Source organism: Tamandua tetradactyla, chromosome 13 (assembly GCF_023851605.1).
Source record: "Tamandua tetradactyla isolate mTamTet1 chromosome 13, mTamTet1.pri, whole genome shotgun sequence".
In the NCBI taxonomy this organism is placed as follows: Eukaryota; Metazoa; Chordata; class Mammalia; order Pilosa; family Myrmecophagidae; genus Tamandua; species Tamandua tetradactyla.
In genome coordinates this window covers 53,212,454-53,240,420 of record NC_135339.1, presented here as the reverse complement: position 1 = coordinate 53,240,420, position 27,967 = coordinate 53,212,454, and the positions used below count along the sequence as shown (strand labels likewise).

At 35.6% G+C, this 27,967-nt stretch overlaps 1 protein-coding gene across 2 annotated transcripts in view; it reads left to right on the top strand.

The window, feature by feature from the left end:
- The window catches only part of BTAF1 (B-TFIID TATA-box binding protein associated factor 1), a 145,727-nt gene that overhangs the window by 82,524 nt on the left and 35,236 nt on the right, over positions 1-27,967 (top strand). For both annotated transcript variants that reach the window (XM_077125429.1, XM_077125430.1), the window contains 6 exons: positions 1,409-1,835; positions 2,886-3,076; positions 5,313-5,466; positions 5,841-5,950; positions 7,314-7,515; positions 8,632-8,780. In XM_077125429.1, the coding sequence (XP_076981544.1) occupies positions 1,409-1,835; positions 2,886-3,076; positions 5,313-5,466; positions 5,841-5,950; positions 7,314-7,515; positions 8,632-8,780 (1,233 nt within the window). The remainder of the gene's footprint in view (positions 1-1,408; positions 1,836-2,885; positions 3,077-5,312; positions 5,467-5,840; positions 5,951-7,313; positions 7,516-8,631; positions 8,781-27,967) is intronic.

Below are 27,967 nucleotides of genomic sequence, written 5' to 3'. Positions count from 1 at the left end.
CTCACAGTATCATCACTTAGTTGTGTATTCATCACCATGATCATTTTTTGAACATTTGCCTCTCTCTAGCAAAAGAAATAAAAAAGAAAAATCTAATACATGCCATATTCTTTACCCCTCTCTCTAGTTGACCACTAGTATTTCAGTCTACTCGATTTATTTTAACCTTTGTGCCCCCTATTATTTGTTGTTTTTTATCATATTTTTTACTCATCTGTCCATACCATAGATAAAAGAGACTAGATCTGTTTAAGAAGACTCTTGATGATTACCTGTCAAACAAGATTAGTCTTGTTATGTAGGCCATTACAGAATCTTTAAATGGTGATTTAACAATGAATTGTAAAATGTACACCCCACAAAACTTGTACATAAATGTTCAAAACAACCTTATTTATAATAGCCAAAAATAGAAACAACCCAAGAATTTGTCAGCTGATACATAGAATGTGGCATGTCCATCTATGTAATGATATTCATCAAAAAGGAATGAAATACTGATAACATGCTATAACATCAGAAAAGAGGACATAGTGTATGTTTTTATTCATATGAAAGTCCACAATAAGCAAATATATAAAGGCAATGTAGATAGGTTGCACAGTGCTGGGAGTGGGGTGTGAATGAGGAATGACTGCTAATGAGTATGGGTTCATTTTTAGCATGATGAAAATGCTCTAGAGTTGTGATAGTTGCACAATTCTATAAATATATTAAAAACCACTGAATGATATACTTTAAATGGATGAATTGTATGTGAAGTGAATTATATCTCAATAAAGCTGTTTTAAAAGATGAGTTGAGCTGTCTTTTACAGGGCTTATAAAGTATAGCCGTGTAATCTAGACAGCTCTTGGAAATTAAAGAGTTAATGACTTTCACATCTTTTCTCCCCCTTCCCTCTGATTACCTGGCATTTCCACCATGAGGGAGGTCAAAAAAGGAATCAGAATAATCTAATAGCAGCACCTAGCCACTTAGCAACAGCTACCCTAAAAGTTTTTGAATTGGAAATACTCTTTCTGTTCCCTAAAAGGAAGTTTGTGAATTTTGGTCTTCTTAATTAATAACTCCTGTATGTGCTCATATTTTTCTCATTTCACCAAAGTCCTATGTGGATATTGAGTATGATTTTCCCTCAAACTGATTAGATATATTTAAAGGATAGGTAATTTTGTTATTTTCAAGAAAATACATCTTTCTTGAAGAATATAATGCTAATGTTAAGTAAGATTAAAATAAAGTTTAGTTGAGAAGTTTTAGATATTTGTTTAGTGAGTACTAAAATAATACTAAATATTATGGAACTTCCGTCAAAACAGAAAGCTTGCTATCTGTCCTTTAAGAATTTACAGTCTTTTTTAAGGTGATATAACATTAATGATTTTTAATTTATTTTTTTTAATAGGTTACTACCGTTTTTAATGAAGTCACATCATCTTTCGATTTAAATCCTCAAGTGTTACAGCAGTTAGATGGTAAACGACAGCAGGTCCAAATGACAGTTACAGAGACCAACCAGGAGTGGCAAGTGTTGCAGTTGAGAGTGCATACTTTTGCAGCATGTGCAGTTGTGAGTTTGCAGCAGCTTCCAGAGAAATTAAATCCTATCATAAAACCATTAATGGAGACGATTAAAAAGGAAGAGAATACACTAGTGCAAAACTATGCAGCTCAGTGCATAGCTAAACTACTCCAGCAGTGCACAACAAGGACACCCTGTCCCAATTCAAAGATTATTAAAAACCTCTGTAGCTCACTTTGTGTGGACCCGTATCTTACTCCTTGTGTCACTTGTCCAGTACCAACACAAAGTGGCCAGGAAACTTCTAAAGGTATATATCTAAACCTTCATTTGGGATAGAGAAAGAATTAACCATTTAAATTTGTTTTCAACTATTGTAGGCATAATTTAAGCATTTATTTCCCATTTATATTACAGTGTTTTCCCATTCGGAGAAGAAAAATTTGGTTATAACAAAGCTCCTTGTTAAATAAATATGTTTATGCTGCTAATCAAATCCCAGCCTCCTAAAGTCAAATAAGCCAGTCATAAGAGAACTGATATCTGATATGACTGAAATCTGTTAGATGTTCACCTTCATCTTTTTCAAAACCATCATTATACGCTTTACTATAACTGAGGCTAGAAAACGTAATAAAACTTTTCCTATACAATCTTTGGTTTCCTGGATAAGTGAGCTCTGTTACCTTCAACTAGTAATAGTTTTCCTTTTCATCTGGAAAATTTATATGGAGAATGAGAATCTGTAGCCTCGTCTCGAGAACTAGTGTTTCTCCATGTGCTATATGACTATGTCCTATATAGTTTATTTTTATAAGATTTTAGAGAAGCAAATTGTAAATGTCATAGTTTTACAACTTAGGTACAATATAGATTATGAGAAAAATGTAACAAATTGGAAGAAGAAAATAGACATTTTGAGTATTTTCCCTCTAATGCTGTGTGAGGCAGCAATATTTTGCAGTGTGTGGTGTTTTTCTGAGTTCATGGTGACTGGGGAATTATTTTAGAAAGAACTTGGCTTAAAATATTTTTTTGTTTCTTGTTTTGTCTAGGTAGAATCATTTTATTTTTAATTTATACACTTTGAAGTTTGACACAATTTTTGCATGTGATGTTCCTCGTTAATTCTGTAACCTTGGTTATATTAGGTATAAGTCTTTGCAAAGATAAAATATTTAACTTAAGTATTATAGATTATTTTGGTACTGTTTCATTGTCTAAAGAAAATATTACTGACCTATAAAAATTGAGACTTAAAAGACATAGTTTTAAATATGTTACAACTCTTTTGGAGGAGGAAACGTTGGTCACTTACATTATGATTAAAAGAAAGTTCTTTAATTTTTTTCCTTATTAGGATCCAATTTAGAAAAAGATGGAATGCACCATACTGTCACCAAGAACAGAGGTATAATTACACTCTATAGGCATCAGAAAGCTGCTTTTGCTATCACAAGCAGGCGGGGTCCTACCCCCAAAGCAGTAAAAGCTCAAATAGCTGACCTTCCTGCAGGAAGTGGTGGAAATATCCTTGTTGAACTTGATGAGGTAAATAGTTTTTTCGTTTAAATGCTGTGATTTTAAAATGAATATCTGGCTCCAAGATTGAGAGCAGAAGTCTTTATGTCGGTTTCCACAAATGTATTTTTAAGTAAAAGGACTGGGGTTTAATTTGCTTTTGGAGTACTCAAACAACATGATCCAGAAAAACTGTAAACTTCTTCAAAATTTTCATGCTTCTTATAAATTTTTCCAGCTGAACATTATCTTCTTAGGCACATTTTTCATAAATATAAAATAATTCACTATTAGAACAATGACTGCAGAGAGGATGTTAAATAACAGTGAAGGCCAACTTTTTCCCAGTCTTGTCAGTGTCAGGAATTCCTCTTGATAACTCAGTGGATAAGTTTATAAATGTCAAATAATTGTCACCCATTTGACTTTTAATCAACCTGGAATTTATTGATTTATTAATTGCATGGTGTTAGGTCAGGATCTAAACATAAACTGAACAGCCAGTTATTCCATTCCCACTTATTAAATTTTTTCTCCCTGCTATATCATGACAACTTAATTAAAACATGCTTCATATATGTGAGACTCTTTTTGGACTTTCTATTATGTTCCAGTTGGTGTATTTGGTCTGTAGTAAAGTGTTCTTTAAAGACTGCTAATATGCACTGATCAAAAAAGTGTTTGGCTTTATAAATCATTAAGCACATTTTAGAGAATGAAATGAATGCTCTAGCTAGAGCATTTTGACTACAAGGCATAAAAAATTACCTGGGTTCATCAGTAAGCTGTAGTGCTAAAAGACATGTTCAGTACATTTCTGTAAAATATAGGTCTATTTTAAGCTTCTTTTAAAAATTAAAATCTTAGTTTATGATCTATATTTCTGTTAAACATTCTATGAAGAAGGCTTTCTTTTATTTGCATGGGCAGGCACCGAAAATTGAACCTGGATCTCTGGCATGGCAGGCGAGAATTCTGCCATTAAGCCTGTTCTAGTTTGTTAGCTGCCAGAATGCAATATACCAGAAACAGAATGGCTTTTAACAAGGGGAATTTAATGAGTTGCTAGTTTGCAGTTCTAAGGCTGAGAAAATGTCCCAATTAAAACAAGTCTAAAGAAATGTCCAATCAAAGGCATCTAGGGAAAGATACCTTGGTTCAAGAAAGCCAATGAAGTTCAGGGTTTCTCTCTCAAGTGAGAAGGCACATGGCGAACACAGTCAGGGCTTCTCTCTCAGCTGGAAGGGCACATGGCGAACACGGTGTCATCTGCTAGCTTTCTCTCCTGGCTTCCTATTTCATGAAGCTCCCCGGGAGGTGTCTTCCTTCTTCATCTCCAAAGGTCGCTGGCTGGTGGACTCTCTGCTTTGTAGTGTTGCTCTCTCTGAATATCTCTGAATCTCCAAAATGTTTCCTCTTTTATAGGACTTCAGAAACTAATCAAGACACACTCAAATGGGTGGAGACATGTCATCCCCTAATCCAGTTTAACAACCATTCTTAACTAAATCACATCAACCAGGGAGATGATCTCATCACAGTTTCAAATATACAGTATTGAATAGAGATTATTCTACCTTTAAGAAATGGGATTTATATTAAAACATGGCTTTTCTTAGGGGGCATACTTCCTTTCAAACCAGCACAAGCCACCATCGCACCACCCTATGAAGAAGGCTTTTTTGACTGACCATTTCTCCCCTTAATAATTTCAATCAAATTTTTACTATGGTTTTTATATTTTTAACTCTATGGCTTACATACTCCACTTAAGAATAATTTGAAAAATAATGTGTATCTTTTTCTTTTGAAACAATTTTATGGACTGTAATTGCTGAATAAAAAATTGTTAATCTTGGGGTTAACTTAAACTGATACCCTTACTCTATTTCTTGAGTGAATATAAATAGAGAAAGATAGTTTATGTACTATCTTTCCTCTAACTGGTAAGTTCCTTTGGGTAGGTAGAAGAAAATAAGTCATGTCACTTAGGTCTGTCTCTATCAACAGCTCATATTCTTCTATTCCTCACTCCCAACCGAAAAAGAACATATTTTATTTTGGACATAAAAATTTAGTTAGAATTGCCCATGTAAATTTGATTATTGAAAAATGATTACAGTTATGATAAATATGTCTAATAATTACTGAATTGGATAATATTATTACTTTGAATTCTTAAATACTGAGTTTTAAATTTTCCTGATAACTTCAAATGCATTATTTTTTTTCTGAAATTCTGTTTTCACCTAACATTGAATTTTAGGCCCAGAAGCCTTACCTGGTACAACGGAGAGGAGCTGAATTTGCCTTGACAACAATAGTGAAGCATTTTGGTAGTGAAATGGCAGTGAAGTTGCCACACCTGTGGGATGCTATGGTTGGCCCATTGAGGAATACAATTGACATAAGTAATTTTGGTATGTACATAGTTGTTGTTTTTAAAATTTCAATGGTTGGCAATTAAAAATCCAATAAAATGAAAATGTCTATACCTGTTTACCCCCAACCAGCCTGGTAAGTTAAAAAACATTAATTTTGCTTTTTTTCATATCCTTCTGTATATTTTACTTTTTATTTTTTCTGTTGCATGTTAAAAAAAAAACAGACTATTATGTTAAACTTCTTGGGTTGTGCAGTACCCTAGTACTTAAATTAAGGCCATGGCACTTTTTACGTTAAAAAGCAAAATAGACTCTCCCATGCTAGATGGAGAATTGATGAAAATATCTTTTTCTATATTTTGAAAAATTATTGCAAGGTGTTATGAACTTAAAACAATGTATTTTAATAGATGGAAAGACCCTCCTGGAAAAGGGAGATGGCCCTGCCCAAGAATTGGTGAATTCTCTGCAAGTGTTTGAAACAGCAGCCGCTTCAATGGATTCAGAACTTCATCCCTTGGTAACTAACTAAAGCAAGTGTAGTATTTCTTCTAATATAATAGGTGGCCTAATTAGAAAGTCTTAAGTTGTAAAATGCACCTCCTATGTCATCTCTGGTAATTGTATTTTCTTTTATATGGCATAACTTGATCCCCCCTCCCCTTTTAATGACATCACAACTCTTTTGTGGGCTTTGAGGTAGATGACAGAAAATCCACAGAAAATCCACTGTGGAAACTGAGAATGTAGGGCAAAGGGGACAGGGCTTCGATAACACAGGAGTCAGGGGTGATTAGGGAATAATGCTGCTGGCTCTGTTTTTATTCAGCCTTACATTCTTAATAATAAAGCTCCAAGAACGGGAGAACATAGGTAATAAAGCCTTTTTCCAAAATTAGTATAAATTTAGAAGGAAATCATCCAAGATGACTAAATGACAATGAGAAAACACTGGTTTGTAAATTTTATCTCTAAGAATATTTCTTAGAAAAAGAATTGGGACAGAGGGTATGGAGAAAATTAACTAAAGAATTAATTCTCTCTTTTTTCCCGGAGATCAGAGTATTACTGTTGCCATACATCTGATAAAGGAAGCTCTGCCATTTATAATTGCCATTTATCTGCAAATTCTCTATTTGTGTCTAACATAAAAAGAAAAATCTAGGAGAATATAGGGAAGAACAACTTTTTTTTTCTGTTTAATAAAGCATATCCTTTTGCTTATTAAAATTTTACTGATTTATTATGAATAAAGAAGACATAGAATCCATCTGTATGCTTTTATCTTCTATGATTAGCAGCATGCATTCAGTTGAGTTATACGGCTAGTCTTGATTGTTGAGCAGGTATCTGGCTCTCACCAACATTAATCCTGGTGTTCCAAGCAACAAACATTTAAAATGGAATATGTCATGGGACAATCACTACTATGGTAAGCCAGTAAGTTAAAAAGGAAAATATCTACTTAAGTATGGTGCCTAGAACAAAATCAGAAACACTCAACTCAATGAATAAAAAGTATGTACCCTAAACCCAACCCAGTATTATCAGATTTGGAGGGGACTGGTAATGTGGTGCCATTTACCAGATTCAGTAGGAGACTTGTTGCAAGTGCCTTTTGATGTGTTCCCTATTAATTTTGGAAAGAGTAAGTGTTCCTGGATGCTAAAGAGAGGAGAGGACAGAAATTTTGTACTTTTCTTTTTAAAAGAGTTCTACCTTAGTCTCAATTTAGATTTTCTGTTGAAACTATTTTGAAAGTTACTTAGATTCAGAGTTACTTAGAATATTGAGAACCTCTTTTGAATATGGACTATTATAATTACATTTTAAACAGGAGATTGCCTATTGAGTATCCTGATTGCTTTAAACTTTGTTTTTAGTTGGTACAGCATTTGCCTCATCTTTATATGTGCCTTCAGTACCCCAGCACTGCAGTGAGGCACATGGCTGCTCGTTGTGTAGGTGTTATGAGCAAAATAGCTACTATGGAAACAATGAATATTTTTTTGGAGAAGGTTCTTCCTTGGCTGGGAGCAATTGATGACAATATCAAACAAGAGGGTGCAATTGAAGCACTTGCCTGTATCCTTTTTGTTCTGACAAACTATTCAGAAATTATACTATATTTCAGGGTAACTAAAATAGAATTGATTTAATTATACAAATATGCACATAAATAACCTACTTTATTCCAAAGAGAAAAACATTTTTAATTTTTTATAACATTTTATTATGAAATTTTCCCATGGAAAGTTTGAAGAATTAATATAACCTTAAGAGATCTTTTTAAACAGCATTGATTTTTTTTTTTTTGCATGGTCAACTGGGAATTGTACCCAGGTCTCCAACGTGGCAGGCGAGAACTGTGCCTGCTGAGCCACCATCACACTGCCCAAGAGATCTTTTTAATAGGCAAAAATAATTTTATATACTTTATGAACTGCGTATTTACTTGACAGCTTCTCTATTTCATTTATAATCAATGCTAATTAATAATTATTAATGCTGTTAATAGTAATCAGGGACTATATAGGTAGTAGTCCCCATATTATAAACATTATGTTTCCATTATGTCTGGGAGGAAGAACACAGTATACTAAACAGTAGAAATAGGCAAGCCCTTTGCCAAGGGTTTAACAGCCACTGACATTCTTTAACTCAAAATATCTACAAGATCCTTCTAAGAACAAGAAAGTTATTAAAAAATGTATTAGTAGAAACTCTGGCTCAAATATGGTGTCAATTAGAGGAGAATTGAGATTACTGGGCTCACCATGTCAGGTTTATGATTGTCCGAATCCAAGATTCTGATGGGAAATTTAGAATAAATCTTTGAGTAACGCTGAGTTGTGCTCCTTTCCTTGGCAATACAACTCATTTTATTTTGGCATTTAAATTCTAAAAGCTCACAGAAATATCCTTATGAAAAAAATTTTATTTTTAAGATTTATTAATAAATCTTCCTCTAATCTTTCCAAAAAATTTTATCCTTAATCATAAGTTATTAATAATGTTTATAAGGGAGCAGCAGTGTGCAAATACTGTTATAAAGCAAACAGTGACCTTAAAAGATAGTCAGTTTCTTCCCTTGAAATATAGATGAAAACCAGTTTTGAAATTTAAAATCTTGAATATCATTATGTTTGAGAAAATATCTATCTCAGAACCATTTGGAAATTTCCTTAATCACTTATTCAGGTGTAATGGAACAACTGGATGTTGGCATTGTTCCATATATTGTCCTTTTAGTTGTGCCTGTGTTGGGAAGAATGAGTGATCAGACAGACAGTGTAAGATTCATGGCTACGCAATGCTTTGCAACACTGATTAGACTCATGCCACTTGAGGTAAGTTGAAGACACTTTGGTATATGGATTTAATGTTTTCTATAACTTTATCCAAATAAATATAATCTTTTTCAAAGAACATATCAGATTGGGAAAAAAGGCATTGTTTGGAAAGTTTACATTATAAGCATGAAGATTCTTATACTTTGTTGGGGATATTTTTTCTTTCTTTTTTAAACATGCAAGGGTTTTACTATAATAACCCTTTGTGAATTTTTTTTAAATAGGCTTTGTTTTTTAGAATTACAGAAAAATTGATCAGAAATTAAAGAGTTCCCACGTGAACTCTTCCCCCACATCATTTCCCCTGCTGTTAACATCTTGCATTAGCATGTAACATTTGTTACAATTGATGAACCAATATTCAAACGTTAGTTAAATTAGGATTCACTCTGTGTTTTACATTCTATGAATTTTGATAAATGTATAATATCATGCATTCACTATTATAGTATTATACTGAACCAGTTACACAGCCCTAAAAATTCACCTTTTCATCCTTCCAAATCTCTAAACTCCTTGGCAACTACTGATCTTTTTTTAGTTTTTATTTTAGTAACATATATGCAACCTAAATTATCCCCCCTTTAATCACATTCAGATATATAATTCATTGGTGTTACATTCATAATATTGTATAGCTCTCACCCTTATTCATTACCACTACTCTTCCATCACCCACATCAGAAATTTGGTACTAATTAATCTTTAACTTGTCCTCTTCTAGTTCTCCCTAACCTCTGGTAAACTGAGTTATAACTTCTGCCTCTTTGGATTTGTTTATTATTACTATTTCATATCAGTGATATCATTCGATATTTGTCCTTTAGTTTCTGTCTTGTTTCACTCAATGTGAGGTTTTTAGGATTCATTCATGTTGTCACATGCATCAGAATCCTGTTCATTTCCATTGCCACATAATATTCCTTGATGTCTATACCACATTTTGCTTATCCATCCATCAGTTGATGGACAACAGGGCTGCTTCAATCTTTTGACAATTGTGGATAATGACACTATGAACATTGGTATACAAGTACCTGTTTGAGGTCCTGCTCAGTTCTTCTGAGTATACCCAGAAGTTGAATTGCCAGGTCATATAGTCGATCTAAATTTTCTGAGGAACTGGCAAACTGTTTTCCTCAGTGGCTGTGCCATTGTACTTTCCTATTTTGTGACCATTTTTGATTTATGTAAAATTCAGACTTTATTATTCCTAAAAGAATAATAATTCATTGATGTTCTAAAGTGGAAAAACATGATGTTCCTAAGTTTCCCTGGTAATATCTAGGTAAAGAATCTGAGTTGAAAATTTTATGCTTTATATATGTTACCATAACTAAAAAGAAAAAACAAAACAAAAATCAGAGGTAGCACCAAAGATTTAGGTTTAATGAAAAATATTCATTCTGTATTATTTATAATACTGAAAAACTGGAAGCCGCTTAATATATTGAAAAACAGGTGATTACTTATGTAAGTATGGAGTCCATAGAGTAGAATATACTATGCAGCCATTAAATGTGAGGTTTCAGAAAAACATTTGATGCAGGAGAAAATATCTAGAATTTATAGAGTGAAAAAAGTGGGTTACAAAAACAAAATATTTGGAAAGAGAAGGATATCTAACAAATTAGTATTTGTCTAAGGGAAAAAATATTCTGGGCTGAAGTTTAGATGAAATATAAATTTTAGAGTAGAGATGATAATTGAAACCTGAAAAGCAAATGAAGTCTCAGTGGGTGTGTGGAGCAAGAAGACTAGAACTAGGCTGAAGGTGGACAATTTTAGAGTAGATTCATGGGGCAAAAATAATATCTGGGGCTAATATAGTAAATAAAAGTGGCTTGAAGCAAGGGAAGAGCCAGGACCCTGCCACCAAGCTACTTAATATTTTGATGGAATTAATGTAATTCAGGAAATAAGTGGACATGCAGCTCATCCTATTGTAACATATATCAGTACTTCCTCTTTATGGCTGAATAATATTCTATTGTATGGACATATCTTATGGTTTATCCATTTACCAATTGATGTCCATTTGGATTAACAGCTTTTGGCTACTAGAATAATGCCATTGTGAACATTCAGTAAATGTGTCTTTGTGTGGATGTATGTATGTATGCTTTTATTTCTTTTGGGTAGATCCCTAGAAATGGAATTGCTGGGTCCTATGGTGAATTTATGTTTGACATTTTAAGAAATTTCCCAACTGTTTTCCAAAAGAGCAGTACCATTTTACTTTCCTACCAAAAAAAATATAAGTATAAATTGGATGGCATCTTTAAAAGTAAGTTTGAGCATGTCTGGTAAACTTGAAGGTATCCGTCCCTTGCCCCAGCAAATTCTACTCTTAAGTCTGTACCCTAGAGAAATTTGAACACATGTATCAGCATGCATATTAAAGAATATTTACTGAAGCATTATAATAGTCTAAAACTGGAAAATGCTCAAATGTTCATCAACAGTAAATACATATACTATGGATTATTATACTGCATCAAAAGCTAATAAACTACAGACATGTAAATATCAGTGAATCTTTAACATAGTGTAACAGAGAAATCAGGATTTAAGGGATAATTTTGATTGGTGAGTCTTTATATGGATATTCCTTTTTGCTTTCTGATCTATTGGAGTAGACAGAGGGAATACCCAAAATCTCTCAGTTGTAATCCAGCTTCCTTGATTTCTGACAATGAGTGTGTGTGTAACCCTTATCCTCTGCCTCTGTGATTGTAAAAACCTTGTGACTAACCTTCATTTGTACCCAGTTATCCAGTGTTTCCACTTCAGAGTCTTGTAATCATTAAAGACAGCCCCTAGTGTTTATTAATGAGGGGTCTTGGATCAGCCCAGAATTAAGCCAACCCCAAGTCAGAATAATCTTGATAACCAAGACTGCATTGAACCAAAATGAGCCTACTGACATGCCCAGTAGATTAAACTTTAACTTACAAGTCACCTATACTTCATTCCACCATTTTCCTACATTCCATGACTAAGCATGTAATCAATGTGCACATGCTCAATAATTAGATCTCCTCTTAATTACATCATCTGGAGCCACTGTGCTCATTATACTAAACCCTGACCATCTTTTCTCTAAAAGATGATTCTCTCAAAATTCTGCAGTTTGAGGAGATAGATTTTGGACCAGTAGGCCATCTGCTTTCCTACTAGTAATAAACTCTTTCTCTCATTGAAACCCCAGTATCTCAGGAATTGGTTATTGAGCACCTTGAGCAAAAGAATCCATGGCTTTTGTCCGATAACAATAGCATTCTTTAATTGGGATGTATATTTAGATGGTAAAGCTATAAAGAAAAGAAAGAAATTATAATGAAAGTCAGTAAGGTGATTACTACTTGGGAGAAGAAAGTGAGTTGTAATTAAGAAGCCTGTTGGATCTTCTAGGGTGATGGCATGGCTTTCTTTCTTGGTTTGGTATTACACAAGTGCTAGTTTTATAGTTGATTAAACTGTATATTTGTTTTACATTTTTTTGTATGTATGCTATATTTCACAATAAAAAATGTTAAAATAATGAGTGTGACAAAGAAGTACTAAACTAGTGTATCAAAAGACCTACATATCAGCTCCAGAACTGATTCCATCCTCTTTCCTAGGTTTTATGTAAATCTTTTAACTCCTGGGCCTTTTATCCTCTTATCTGTAAAATGTATAAGTTGTACTTAGTTCTATTGGGTCATTTTAGTTTTGGCGTCAGTGCATAATGGGTAGCCATCAGGTATTCTTGAGCCAAGGTGTGGGCGATGAAAGCAGTGTTTTGGGGTAATTAGTCTAATAGCTGTTTTTGGAACAGAATGGAAAGTGTCCCAAAACAGAGCCCAAATCCACTGTGAGGTGGTGATAAAGGGTGTAGACAGCAGTGGCAACAATAGGTATTCAAATAGATTGCTTGTTTCTTAAGGGAGAATGACAGTATGATTGGCAAAATAAAAAGATTTTGAACTTTAGAGGTTGAGTAAAGGTTGGTAAAGTTGTCTTTGATAGATTTGAAACTTGAAAGAATATGATGCAAAGTTTGCTTCTGGCTAAGATAGAATAAAGAAGACCTGGTTTATCCCTCAATTTTAACTAGAAAACCAGACCAAATGTCAAACAGCAGTTTTTCAGACATTGGAAAATAGGCAGCACAGAATAGTGATCCATGAGAGAACAGAAACCAATGAAGTGCCTTAGCTTACTATCTGGAATAAGTTTCCAGGCCATAGCATAAGGAGGAGAACCGAAATCAAGCCCAGTGATTTTGCTGAATTGAAGAGTCAGAGTTTGGAGTTTCAGGAGCACAAGATGGCTACAGTTTGCAAGGCAGAGTGTCAAACAGGAGGTAGCTATACAGAGAGAATCCTTCAGAAGTCTGTCCAGGTGTCCTCTCACGTTTTTGGTGGAGTATTCATTTATGCATGTTAATGAGAAGATTTGAGAGACCAAGGAAAGAATCACTAGAAAGGAGTATGTGAGTAATTCCCAGAGCTCATATAAGGCCATGGAATAGTTGTGTTCCTACCAAGCAGAGTAGAAAGACGTTCTACCACACACAGGGCAGTTGAGAAGAGTTCTCGGAAGTATATTTAGCCTTAGTAGTGGGACCAAATTAGCCCTTGACTAAAGACTGAAATGATCCCGACTTAAAAAGGTTAGAAACAAGTCTTGAAAGAATCAAATTCATTTCAGGTAACTTAACCTAAGTTCCAGGAAAATAGCCTCCAGATATTTAAAGGAATAAAAATAATCCAAATATAAAATGTATGTTGTAAAATCAGACATAAAATTTACTATGTTTAGCATCCAACTAAAAAATTATCAGGCATAAAAATATGTTCAGTAACCAGGAGAAAAATTAGTCAATAGATAGAGACCCTGAAATGACCTACATGATAGATTAGTATACAAGAATTTTTTTTTTTTTTGGCTTGTGCAGGCTCCGGGAATCGAACCCGGGTCTCCTGCATTGCGGGCGAGAATTCTACCACTGAGCAACCTCTGCACTGCCGTATACAAGAATTTTAAAATACATTCCATAGGGCCCACCTGATCAAGATGGCGGAGTGAGACACTTCAGGGCTTTGGCCCCTCACAGAAGCTTTGAACAACCAGCAAGAACTGGCAGAAATGTCTTTCTCAAAGCTCCAAGAAAAAGAATAAGGACTACAGTAACAGGGCAAGTACTAAATCAAGAAAAAGACCACTTAAAAGTAGTAGGATTTCCTGGGGCCATGGATGGCTCCTCTGCCCCAACACTCATGGGCTTGGGGAGCCAGCTTGTGCTCCCAATGTACATATCCCTGGCCCAGGTTCCAGAGGGAGCAGCAGAGTATCCCTTTTGTACATACTGGGAGCATGTATGTCTGGTCCATTTTGCGTGGTGGTCCGAGGGTCTTGCTGTCCCAGAACTTGCCCTGTGTGGAAGGTGGCTTACGAAAGTCTCCTACAGATTGCTGTGGGAGAGCAGTCAAGTTGTGCTGCCTCAAGAAAGGAATTGCTGGATATAGGACATACAGTGCAATCCCTGGGACCAAGAAGAAATTTTCCTAGGGAAGAAGGGGCATTTGTATTTGTGTAGATGAGGGAATTCCTAGAGCCCACACATGCATGCCCAAGACAAGATGCACTTGTAGAAAGGATCAGGGAGGCTGCTATGCTTTGTTCTAGACATGTTTTCTAAACTCTTTGTATGAATAAGCCCTGAAGGAGAGCATTAGCACAAGTCAATCTAGAAAGACATTTTCTTTTCCCCATTGGTTGACTCATGTCATTCAAGGAAAGCTATGTTATGACACTAGCTGGATAAAGCTTAAGGAAGAGATGCCTCATAGCCTAAATTCCAGAGATAAAACATTAAAATATCAAAATGTCCAAGTTTCAATAAAAGATTACAAAGCATACAAAAAAAACAGAAAGTTATTTCCCAGGCTAAAGAAAAGGTTGTAGAAACCATCAATGAGGAGAACCAGACCTGGGACATACCAAAGACTTTTAAAAAGTGGTCCTAAAAATGCTCAAAGAACTAATAGAAAATGTACACAAAGAACTAAAGGGAATCAGGAAAATAAAAGATGAACATAAAGAGGATCTCAAAAGACAGATGGAAATTATGAAAAGGAACCAAACAGAGGTGAAGAGCACAGTAACAGAAATTTAAAAATTCCCTAGAAGGAATTCAACAACAGATTGGAGCTGGCAGAAGAATAAGTAAACTTGAAGACAAAACAATTGATATAAAATTTGAGGAACAGAAAGGAAAAAGAATGAACAAAAGTAAACAGAACCTTGTGGTACTGTGTGGAACACTATCGAGTATACCAATATATGCATTGTAGGAATCCTAAAAGAAGAAAGAATATTCAAAGAAATAATAGCTGACAACATCTGAAATTTAACAACAGACATGAAAATATACATCCAAGATGTTCCATAAATTCCAAAAAGAATAAACCTAAATATGCAGTATTTTATAATCACTCTAATGCCATTCTGAAAGCTGCAAGAGAGAAGCAATATATCAAGTACAAAGGAGTCTCAATAAGATTTAAGTGCTGATTTTTCATCAGAAACCATAGAGGCAGGATGGTGGTGAGATTCCATATTTAGAGTGCTGAAAGCAAAAAAAAAAACCTGCCAACCAAGAATTCTATATCCAGCAAAAACTGTCTTTCAAAAATGAGGGAGAGATTAAGATGTTCCCAGATAGACAAAACTTGGGTGAGTTCATCAACACTAGATAAGCCTTACAAGAGATGCTAAAGAGAGCCTTACAGGTTGACTGGAAAGAATGATATATCGAAGCATTTGAAGAAATAAATATCTCTGGTAAGGGTAACAAGTGAGGTAAATATAAATGCCATTTTTTTGTATGTAACTCCACTTTTTACTTCTTACTTTGGATTTAAAGAGCAAAAACATTAGATATAATGATAAATCTGTGGTCTTGGTATCATAATGTATAAACATGTAATTTGTGATCATAACTACATACAGGTGGGGAGGTGAGGGTAAAGGAAAATAGTTTGTATACACTATTAAAGTTAAGTTGGTATCAAAGCAAACAAGATTGGTACAGATTTAGGATGTTAAAATGTAAGCCCCTTGGTAAAAAGAGATAAAATACTGGAGAGACTAGAATTCATATTGTGGGAGTGGGGGGGGGGGGTGCGGGGGGATGGGCAGAGGGAATGGAAAGTTAAGGCAAAATTAGTGTAGGTTTTCTGTTTGGGAACATGAAAAAGTTTTAGTAATAGGTGGTGAGGTACCACAACATAGTCGAATGTGATTAAGTCACTGAATGGTATGCTTGGGAGTGGTTAAGATGGGGAAAGTTTTCAGATATATATATATGTTCCCACAATAAAAAGGAAGAAAAAAAAAGCAATTTAAAGGCATTTAGTTGACAGTGACAGTTAAAGGCAAAACATGGTCTTAGACAGGATCTAACACGGGAGGAGAGACGACTCAAAAGGACATTATTGGGACATATGAAAAAATATATAATGTGGGCTGTAAGCTGTATATCAATGTTAACTTTCTTGAACTTGTTAACTACAATTAAGGTGAATACAGAAGTGAATATCCTTGTTTTTATGAAATGTACATGGCAGTATTAATGGTTCAAGGAATGTGATATATAACCCCAGCTCAAATGTACAAAAAATGGATTGATAAATAGAAAAATTGATAGATTGATAGAATAACTGACTGATAGCTAGAATGATAAGGCAAATGTGACAAAATGTTAAAAGTTAGTGGATCTAGGTATCTGAAGGAATAAGGAGTTCTCTTATTGGAGTTTGTATTATTTTTAAACTGTCCTGTAAGTTTGAAAGTATTTCAGAGTCTGAAGTCTTTTTAAGAAATACATCCCATTTATTGAAGACTATAGAGAATATGAGTGTGATTTAAAAAACTGAAGACACAAAAAAGACCCCAATTTAACTTCTAGAGATGAAAAATAAAGTAACAAATTAAGAAACAATGGATGGTATTGATAGCAGATTAATCTTTTCTGCCAAAGAAAATTATTTCATGATTTTGAAAACAGCAATAAAAACAAGAATGTCATGCAGATTCTTTCCTGATTACATTATCTTGAATACTTCTGTTCACTATAGGAAGAATCATATAATTTTCTGGAATACATACTATCAAGGAAACTGGGATTGACAACTGGTTGTTTTGACAGAGCTCTGTTTACCTCAACTGTTACTAATTCTTGCTGATTATATAGGATTGCTGATCATATAGGAATTCAAGTGTAGAAGACACTGAGCAGATTTATGACTCTTAAATTTAGGGTTTCATTTTTAGGAAATAGACATATATGTATTTATGTCTGGTTGTCATTTATTAAAAATTCCATGAGGATATGTTTGAAGATTTTGTCATTTCTTTGTAAAGCATTGTGCATAAAGACTTCGTTTTGATGATTATCATCATTATAGTATTAGTGTGCCAAAATCATAGTTTTGATCTTATTAGATAAAGCTATTAAATCTAAAATAATTTAAAATATACTCTCCACTCATTTTGAAGACTCAGTGTACCTAATTACCTCCTCATTACTATTTCTTGTATTATATAGAATATATATTTTAATTACAGTTAATCAAAGTTCTCTTTTCAGAATTTTACATTTCTAACTTTAGAGACACCCTAGAGCAGTGATCTCAAACTTTTTGTTCTCAGTACCCCTTTAACTCTATTAAAAATTGGGACCCAAATAGCTTCTGCTTATTATACTTTCTATAAGAGAAATGAAAATTGAGAAATTTAAAGACATTTAATTCATGTAAATAATAATAAACCGATTACTTGTTACCATAAGTAATACTTTTTATGAAAAAACAACTGTTTTCCAAAACAAAAATAAATTAGTGCAACGAATGGCATTGCTTTACATTTTTGCAAATCTCCTTTTTGTCTGGCTTAATAGTAGATAGCTGGATCCTCATATTAACTTGGATATTCAGTCTGTTGCAATATGTTATTTTGGTTTAGATGTATGAAGAAAATCCAGCCTTAAGAGACATGTAGTTGGAAAATGGAGCAGTATTTTCATAGCTTTTTCAAATAATTATGAATATTCTTCCAGCTAATAGCACACCAAAACTTGAAAAGAGGAAGCTTGTTAAATGTTATTTGCATTGTAGAATCTAAAATCCTATCAGTGAACTTTTTTTTATTATATAATTCAACATATATACAAGAAAAGAAAGAAAAAAGCAATGATTTTCAAACCACTCTTTAACAAGTAGTTACAGGACAGATCCCAGAGTTTGTCATGGGCTACCATACCACCTTCTTAGATTTTTCCTTCTAGCTGCTCCAGAATTTAGGAGGCTAAAAGGAATAAATATTTTTTTATCATCACAATTGACTTTTTTTCTTTTTTGTGCAAATAACATAAATACAAAACAATGAATTTCAAAGCACAGCACAACAATTAATTGTAGAACAGATTTCAGAGTTTGGTATGGGTTACAAGTCCACAATTTTAGGTTTCTACTTCTAGCTGTTCTAAGACACTGGAGACTAAAAGAACTATCAATTTAATGATTCAGCAATCATATTTATTTGTTAAAACCTACCTTTTCTGTATAACTACACCATCACCCTTGATCTTTCTGTCCCACTCTTTGGGAGTATTTGGGCTATGGCCATTCTAGCTTTTTCATGTTGGAAGGAGCTGTCAATAATATGGGATAGGGAGATGGAATTAGCTCATGTTCTGGAGAGGCTGTGCTCTCTAGGTTTCAGGACTTATCTGGTCCATCAGTAAACTTTTGATACTCTGTGTTAAAGTTATATTATAATACCTTGGTATATCTGATACTTTTGAATAGCTCTTTAGCCATACATTTTTCCCCCATATTTATTAACTTAAGTTACTGTATACTACATGAATATATTATTGTTCTAGTTTGCTAGCTGCTGGAATGCAATATACCAGAAACAGAATGGCTTTTAAAAGGGAGCATTTAATAAGTTGCTAGTTTATAGTTCTAAGGCTGAGAAAATATTGCAATTAAAACAAGTCTATAGAAATGTCCAATTTAAGGCATCCAGGGAAAGATACCTTGGTTCAAGAAAGCCAATGATGTTCAACATTTCTCTGTCAGCTGGAAGGGTACATGGTGAACATGGTGACGTCTGCTGGTTTTCTCATGGCTCTACAAAAAAGGGACTCTCTCCAAAATGTTTCCTCTTTTAAAGGATTCAGTAAACAACTCCACCTTCAATGGGTAGAGACACATCTCCATGGAAATCATCCAATCAAAATGATCCCACCCAGCAATATTGAATGAGGATTAAAGGACATGGTTTTTCTGGGTTCCACCCCAGATTCAAACCAGCACAATTATGCACTCAGTAGAAATAAATAAATAAAGGCATTTTAAACTGAGTTGACTATAAATATAAGTTTAGCATTTCCTAAAAACACCATAGATTTTTTTATGCTCTTCTAGGCTGCCTGCACCCAACTTTAAGAATCGGTGACTTGGAGAACTTATAAATGACTTATTTCATTAAAATTTCCTTTAAATCACAAAACATTGCTGCCAATCATGGCTAATCCTAAAATAAGTTTGAATTATTTTGCTGGCTCTTCTGAGTGCCCTCAGCAGGTTCCTTCTGACCTAACCCTCAACCTATCCTTACACAGGTTTCTATAGTTGCTTCTTCAGTTCATCAGTATATGATTAAGTCTTGACCTCCACAGTGACTGTAATTTTTGAAGAGCTTCATCAGCCCATGTATAAATCACTGGATATAAATAGATACCAAGAATGTGAGAGAGTGTTGTTTAATTCCATAAGATGGACACATTTGAATCTCGACTCCTATTCAGCAGGAACTTTTTTTTTTTAATACTATTATCTATTATGATAATGATAATTTAATTTTAGATTTTTGATTTGATTATTTAGATTTCAGTTCTTTGAAAAGTTCATGAAATCTCCATTTAAAAACTCTGATTCCCCTGTCCTTTTCTCTATTTTTAACACATTGATCAAAGTTATTTTAACCTGTGGATCTATTGTTCATGTTTTTTCTCGTCTTTGTCATATGATGCTTTATCTTGACCTGCTTAATAATTTTAAATAAATGATGGACATTATATATAAAAAGAACTGTAGAAAATGCTCCAGATTATATTATTTTCTACTAACAGTGATTCACCTTTTCCTTTGCTACACAGAGTGGGGGTGTTAGAAATGAGCTTTCATTTATAAAATTAGTGGCATGTGATATGAGATTGACTAAAATATTTTAAAGACACCCTCCCAGGGTACCAAAAGATAGAAAAAGGGGGCCGTGGAGGGTGCAGAAAACATGATTTCTAAACACTTGTGGGACCCATTGATAATTGGAAGGTTTCTGGCTACCTCATGCTAATGATATGGTTAACTGAATCCTGTTTCTTTCATGTAATATTTTTCATGCAAGCAATGGCAGAATACCTAAATTTCAAAAAGTGGTAACTTCAGCTTACAGTACAGGCTGTATAAACTCTTAGCATCTGTTTCTAACAAATGCTTACAGACACGTTCAGAATTTGGTCTGAGGCTTGCTTTCATTTTGTTTTAAAGATTTTTTTATTGTGAAATATAACATATATACAAAAAATCAATAAATTTCAAAGTACATTTAACGATTAGCTATCGAACATATTTCAAGGTTTGGTATGGGTTACAGTTCTACAATTTCAGGTTTTCCCTTCTACGTGCTCCAAGATACTGGAGGCTAATATACATTTGATGGGATATTATTCTGCCTAATATTCCATCGTCCATATTTGTATACCACATTTTATTTATCCATTCTTCTGTTGATAGGCACTTGGATTGTTTCCATCTTTTGGCATAATATTGTGAATAATGCTGCTATGAAAATCGGTATAAAACTGGCTGTTCGTGTCACTGCTTTCAGCTATTCTGGCTATATACCGAGTAGTGGTATTGCCAGATTATAGGGCAACATGATATTTAGTTTTCTGAGGAACTGCTGAACTGCCTTCCACAGCGGCTGTACCATTATACAGTCCTACCAGCAGTGAATAAGTGCTCCAGTTTCTCCACGTCCTCTCTCCAACGGTGGTAGTTTTCTGTTTAATAACAGCCATCCTTATAGGTGTGGGATGACATCTCATTGTATTGATTTGTATTTCCTCGTGAAAATGAACATTTTTTTTATTATATAATATAACATATATACAAAGCAAAGAAAGAAAAAACAATGCTTTTTAAAGCACTCTTCAACAAGTAGTAATGGGATAGATCCCAGGGGTTGTCATGGCTACCATATTCTCAGATTCATCCTTCTAACTGCTCCAGAATATTGGAGGCTAGAACGAATAAATATTTTTTTATCACCAGAATCGACTTTTTTTCTTTCTTTTTTGTAAAAATAACATATACAAAAAAGCAATTTCAAAGCACAGCACAACAGTTAGTTATAGAACATATTTCACAGTTTGAAATGGGTTACAATTCCACAATTTTAGGTTTTCACTTCTAGTTGCTCTAAGATACTGAAGACTAAAAGAACTATCAGTTTAATGATTCAGCAGTCAGATTCGTATGTTAAACCCTACTTTCTCTGTATAACTGCACCATCACCTTTGATCTGTCTGACCCACTCTTTAGGGGTATTTGGGCTATGGCCATTCTGACTTTTTCATGTTGAACGGGGCTGTCAGTAATGGGTAGGGAGATGGAACTAGCTGATGTTCTGGAGAGGCTGGGCCCTCTAGGTTTCAGAACTTATCTGGTCCTGGGACCCATCTGGAGGTTATAGGTTTCTGGAAAGTTACCCTAGTGCACAGAACCTTTGCAGGATCTTATATATTGCCATAGGTGTTCTTTTTGGAATGTTTGGTAAATTTCCTCTATGAAGACATCTGGTCCTCGGCTTTTCTTTATAGGAAGATTTTGATGACTGATTGAATCTCTTTACTTGTGATTGATTTGTTGAAATCTATTTCAAGAGTCAGCATAGCTTGTTCGTGTACTTCTAGGAGTTTGTCCATTTCCTCTAAGTTGTCTAGTTATTGTATATTGTTCATAGCAACTTATGATTTTATTTTTTTAATTTTTTTAGGGCCCATGGTAACAACCCCCTCTCATTTCTGATTTTATTTGCATCCCCTCTCTGTTTTTCTTTGTCAGCCTTGCCTCCGTGGTGCCTTGGCTTCCCTTGTATGTGGTGAATCGTTTTTTTCTTGCTGCTTTCAAGACTGCTGCTTCTCTGCAGCATTTGAGAGTCTGATTAGTATGTGCCTTTGAGTGGGTCTATTTGCATTTATTCTGTTGGGTTCATTGGGCTTCTTTGATTTGCATATTTATGTCTTTTATAAAGGTTGGGAAGTTTTGCCCCATTATCTCCGGAACTAATCCTCCTAGCCCTTTTCTCTTCTCTTCTCCTTTTGGGACACTAATGATTCTTTTATTTTTGCACTTCATGTTGTCCATTATTTCTCTGAGAACCACTTCCAATTTTTCTGTCTTTTTTGCCATTTGTCTTTTGTGTGCTCATTCAGTTTTCCTGTTCTCTAGTTTGCTTATTGTTTCTTCTCCCTCTTCAAATCTGCTGTTGTGTGTTTAGTATATTTTTAATTTGGTCTACATTATCTTTCTTCTCTGTGACATACTCTTTTTCTATTAATACTTTCAGATTCTTCTTTATGCTCTTCTAGTGTTTTCTTGGTATTCTTATGTCATTAGCCAACTGCTGAATTTATTTGAGAGGTTTGTATGAATGTTTTTGATTAGTTCCAAATTCTGTATCTCCGATGTTTTAATTTAGTCATTTGACTGGGCCGTATCTGACTGCATCTTCATGTACTTTGTGATTTTCTGTTGGCTCAGGGCATTTGAGTATCTTGATCAGATTATTTTAAAAGTTGATTTCCCTTGCTTGTCTAAGGTCTTGTATTGCTTAAGTTTACACTGAAGGTATCCTTTTGCTCTTGGTTTGATTTTGGCAGTAATTCCCTGCCAAACCAAGGCCTGGATCTCATTCAGGAACTGTAACATTATTTGAAGAGTGAGACAGATAAGAAACTTGCCAAGCTGTTCTTTCCATATTTTCCCAGCAGATGGCACACTTGGGTCTCCTCTTTGTGTTAGGCCCGCTTCTCCCAACTGTGGCACCTAGCTGAGCAAAATGGAGACCCGTTGCAATTCCAGCCAAGGCTGCTGATCTCAGTGTGCACTGAAAGTTACCTACCCTGGGGCTGGGAGGTAGGCAGTGTGTACCTCAGTGGAGAATCTGTTTGGGGGCCCGATTGTTCTAGTGGTCACCGGGCTCCTGATTGGGATGATCTGGGGCGTGGGACTCATTGTTTCAACTGTTCCTGTTGTCAGCATATCTGGAAAAGCCTGGCAGTGCAGCATGCTTCCTAGGCTGTGCCTCTCCGCCCGTGGATGCCTGAGGGCTGTGGACCTTCGTGGGGAAAGGGAAGCAGGAGCTGGACCCAGTGAGTCTCTTTCATTGGCCTTTGTCAGACTAGCTTCACTCTGTGTCTCCCCCTCCCAAAAGGACGGTTTGTAGTCTCTGCCACAAGCCAGGCACCCAAAATGGCCTTTTTTCAGAGGTTTGGGGCAGAAACTGTGCACTGGCTAGAAGTTCTCTGTGTGCACTGAAGACCTCCCAAGCTAACTGAGGAAGCTGGCTTTACTCCTTAGAAACCCACTCCTTGCGGTGCACTGCTACTTGCCCCAGCTGGAGCCACAGCTATTCACCCATCCTCTTCATCCCAGTTTCTCCGCTTTTTCATCCAGGATCTCCCTATATATTGCAGAAGTCTCTCTCTGGTCATTTGCACCTGGAACTGCTGTCGCAGACATTTTTCTGTCACTTCTGTAATTTTTCCACGGAGCAGGGGTGAATTTACCCTATCCTATTCTGCCATCTTCCCAGAAGTCTCCACCATACATGTTTTTTGAAATTATGTACTCATCATATGGAAAATGTTGATCATTTTATTATGTAGATATTCCAAGGTTGACGCATTCTCATCACACATTATTATTTTTTCTATTAATTTTTTTGAAAAAATTACAAGAAAGAAACACAAACATTCTTAACATATGCTCATTCCATTCTGCATATATAATCAGTAATTCACAATATCATCACATAGTTGCATATTCATCATCATCATCATTTCTTAGAGCATTTGCATCAATTCAGAAAAAGAAATAAAAAGACAACAGAAAAATAAAACGAAAACAGAAAAAAAAATTATACATAGCATACCCCTTACCCCTCCCTTTCACTGATCACTAGCATTTCAAACTAAATTTATTTTAACATTTGTTCCCCCCTACTATTTATTTTTATTCCATATGTTCTACTCATCTGTTGACAAGGTAAATAAAAGGATCATCAGACACAAGCTTTTCACAATCACACAGTCACATTGTGAAAGCTATAGCATTATACAATCATCATCAAGAAACATGGCTACTGGAACACAGTTCTATATTTTTAGGCAGTTCCCTCTTCAGCCACTCCATTACATCTTGACTAACAAGGTGATATCTACTTAATGCATAAGAATAACCTCCAGGATAACTTCTTGACTCTGTTTGGAATCTCTCAGCCATTGACACTTTGTCTCTTTTCACTCTTCCCCCTTTTGGTCGAGAAGGTTTTCTCAATCCCTTGATGCTGGGTCTCAGCTCATTCCAGAGTTTTTCTCAATCCCTTGATGCTGAGTCTCAGCTCATTCTAGGATTTCTGTCCCACGTCAGGAAAGTCCACACCCCTGGGAGTCTTATCCCTTGTAGACAGGGTGAGGGTGGTGAGTTTGCTTGTTGTGTTGGCTGGAGAGAGAGGCCACATCTGAGCAACAAAAGAGGATCTCTTGGGGGTGACTCTTAGGCCTAATTTTAAGTAGGTTTTACCTATTCTTTGTGGGATTAAGTTTCATGTGAACAAACCCCAAGACTGGGGGCTCAGCCTATAGCTTTGATTGTGCACACTGCTTGTGAGAATATCAAAAATTCAACTTGGGGAGGTTGAATTTTCCCCCATTCTCACCATTCCCCGAAGGGGACTTGGCAAATACTTTTCCACTCACTGATCAAATCACTCTGGGATTCATCAGGGCATCACTCTGGACAAACCAACAAAATCTCATGTCCTATCCAAGGTTCCATATACTTCTGGTGTTCAACCAACTGTTTACATAAGTTATATTAGGAACTGCATTAGTCAAAATATAAATTTTGTACCAAATAAACATTTTTTTTTGCTTTAGTCTCACACATAAGTTGAAATTTTAAAATATTAATTGCCATCTATTTTCAGCACCCTGCAATAGTGATATTCCTTTGTTCTTCCTCATGCAAAAACATTTCTAAAATTTGTACATTTAGTCACTATCGTTGTACACTCTAGGCAGTCCTAGATTATACCATTTCAGTCTTTATCGTCTATCTTTCTTTTTGATTTCATTTATGCCCTCAGCCCTCCTCCCTCTATCATTCTCACATTCACCTTCATTCAGTGTTTTAACATAATTGTATTACAGTTACGTAGTATTGTGCTGTCCATTTCTGGGTTTTTATATTCAGTCCTGTTGCTCAATCTGTATCCCTTCAGCTCCAATTATCCAATATCTTACCCCTATTTCTATATTCTGATGGTCTCTGTTACCAACGAAATATTCCAGGTTTATTCACTAGTGTCAATTCATATCAGTGAGACCATACAGTATTCGTCCTTTTGTTTTTTTGCTAATCTCACTCAGTATAATGTCCTCAAGGTCCATCCATGTTGTTACATACTTCATAACTTTATTCTGTCTTGCGGCTGCATAATATTCCATCGTATATATATACCACAGTTTGTTTAGCCATCCGTCTGTTGATGGACATTTTGGCTGTTTCTAAATGTCCATTTGTGTCCTTGCCCGTATGTCCTTTGAGTAGAGACAGCATATAGATGGGTCCTGTTTTTTAATCCATTCTGCCAGACTATATCTTTTGATTGGAGAGTTTAATCCATTAACATTTAGTGTTATTACTGCATGGGTAGTACTTTCTTCTACCATTTTGCCTTTTGGCTTTTATATGTCCTTCTAATCCTTCTTTTTACCTTTACTCATAGTCTTCCTTTCTACACTCTTCTCCACACTTCTCTCTTCTGTCTTTTCGTATCTGTCTCTAGTGCTCCCTTTAGTATTTCTTGCAGAGCTGGTCTCTTGGTCACAAATTCCCTCAGTGATTTTTTTGTCTGTGAATGTTTTAATTTCTCCCTCATTTTTGAAGAACAATTTTGCTGGATGTAGAATTCTTGTTTGGCAGTTTGTCTCTTTTAATAATTTAAATATTTCAGCCCATTGTCTTCTTGCCTCCATGATTTCTGCTGAGTTATCTATGCATAGTCTAATTGGGTTTCCCTTGTATGTGATGGATTGCTGTTCTCTTGCTGCTTTCAAGATTCTCTCTTTCTCTTTGACCTCTGACATTCTGATTAGTAAATGTCTTGGAGTATGTTTATTTGGATCTGTTCTCTTTGGGGTATGCTGCACTCTTGGATCTGTAATTTTAAGTCTTTCATGAGAGTTGGGAAATTTTCAGTGATAATTTCCTCCATTACTTTTTCTTCTCCTTTTCCCTTCCCTTCTACTTCTGGGACACTCACAACACGTATATTCGTGCATTTCATATTGTCATTCAATACCCTGAGTCACTGCTCATATTTTTCCATTTTTTTCCCTATATTTTCTTTTTCTTGTCGGATTTCAGATGTTCTGTCCTTCCAGTTCACTAAACCTGTGTTCTGCCTCTCGAAACCTACCATTGTAGGTTTCCATTGTTTTTTTCATCTCTTCTACCGTGCCTTTCATTCCCATAAGTTCTGTGATTTGGTTTTTCAGACTTTTGATTTCTTCTTTTTGTTCATTCCTTGCCTTCTTTATATCCTCCCTCAATTCATTGATTTGGTTTTTGATGAGGTTTTCCATGTCTGTTCATATATTCTGAATTAATTGTTTCAGCTCCTGTATCTCATTTGAATTGTTGGTTTGTTCCTTTGACTGGGCCATATCTTCGCTTTTCCTAGTGTGATTTGTTATTTTTTGCTGGCCTCTAGGCATTTAATTACCTTAATTAGTTCATTCTGGAGATTGCTTTCACTTCTTTTACCTAGGGTTTTCTTGCTGGATGAATTTGTTGTCCATCTGTTCTTTGAAATTCAGTTCAGCTTTATCTGGACCTCTAGCTTAGGTTTTGTTTAACAGAGGAATTTTTCAGTTCTTGTTTTCTTAGTTCTTGCCCTTTCCTCCCACCCACCCTCCACCCTTAGGAGGATATACTTAGGTATTATAGACCCCAGCCAGATTTTCCCAGACCAAACTGGCCTCCTGTGAGGAGGAAAGAGTCACCTGCATTGGTTTTCCCTGAGGGTGAGACCCAGCAGGTTGAAAGACCTTCCTGTGAAGTCTCTGGACTCTGTTTTTCTTATATTGCCCAGTATGTGGTGCTTGTCTGCCTGCAGTCCCACCAGCATAAGATGATCCAGTACATTTAACTTTGGCAGACTCTCCCTGCTGGGGGTGTGGTGGAGACAGAGGAGAGGTTGTAGGCTGGTTTTAATGGTTTCAAATTACCAAACCCTGGTGTTTGAATTCCTTGAGGGAGGAATTCCACCTGAGTTGGGCTTCACCCCTCCCCCGGGGGAAGGCACAGTCTCCAGAGAAGCCCTCAGATGAGCTTGTTTCTGCCTATGCCTACGGTAGTTGCAGCCTGAGAAGCCCTGCTGCTGTATCCAAAGGCAGTGAATCCTTTGTAGAAACACAGCCACAAAAACCTGTTTCCTTTTTTTTCTTCTTTTTCCATCAGCCCCGCCCCCTTGGTCCTGGGGCAAAAATGAGCGACCTCTGCTTTGACCAGGTTCACCTGAGCTGGAGACCTATTTTTAGTTGTCAGAATGTGTTAATTAATTCCACAATTGGTGTTTGATTGCGCTCAGCCCCTGCAGCTGGTAAAGTCCCTTTCCTTTCCCCTCTGGGAAGCAGTTTGTGGGGGAGGGGCGCCAGCCGACACAGCTTGGGGAACTCACCGTTCTGGGGGGGGGGGGGGGGGCTCACAGCCTGTCCCGCTGGTCCAGACTGGGATATGCTGTGTGTCCAATCACTAATGTGGCCCCAGGAG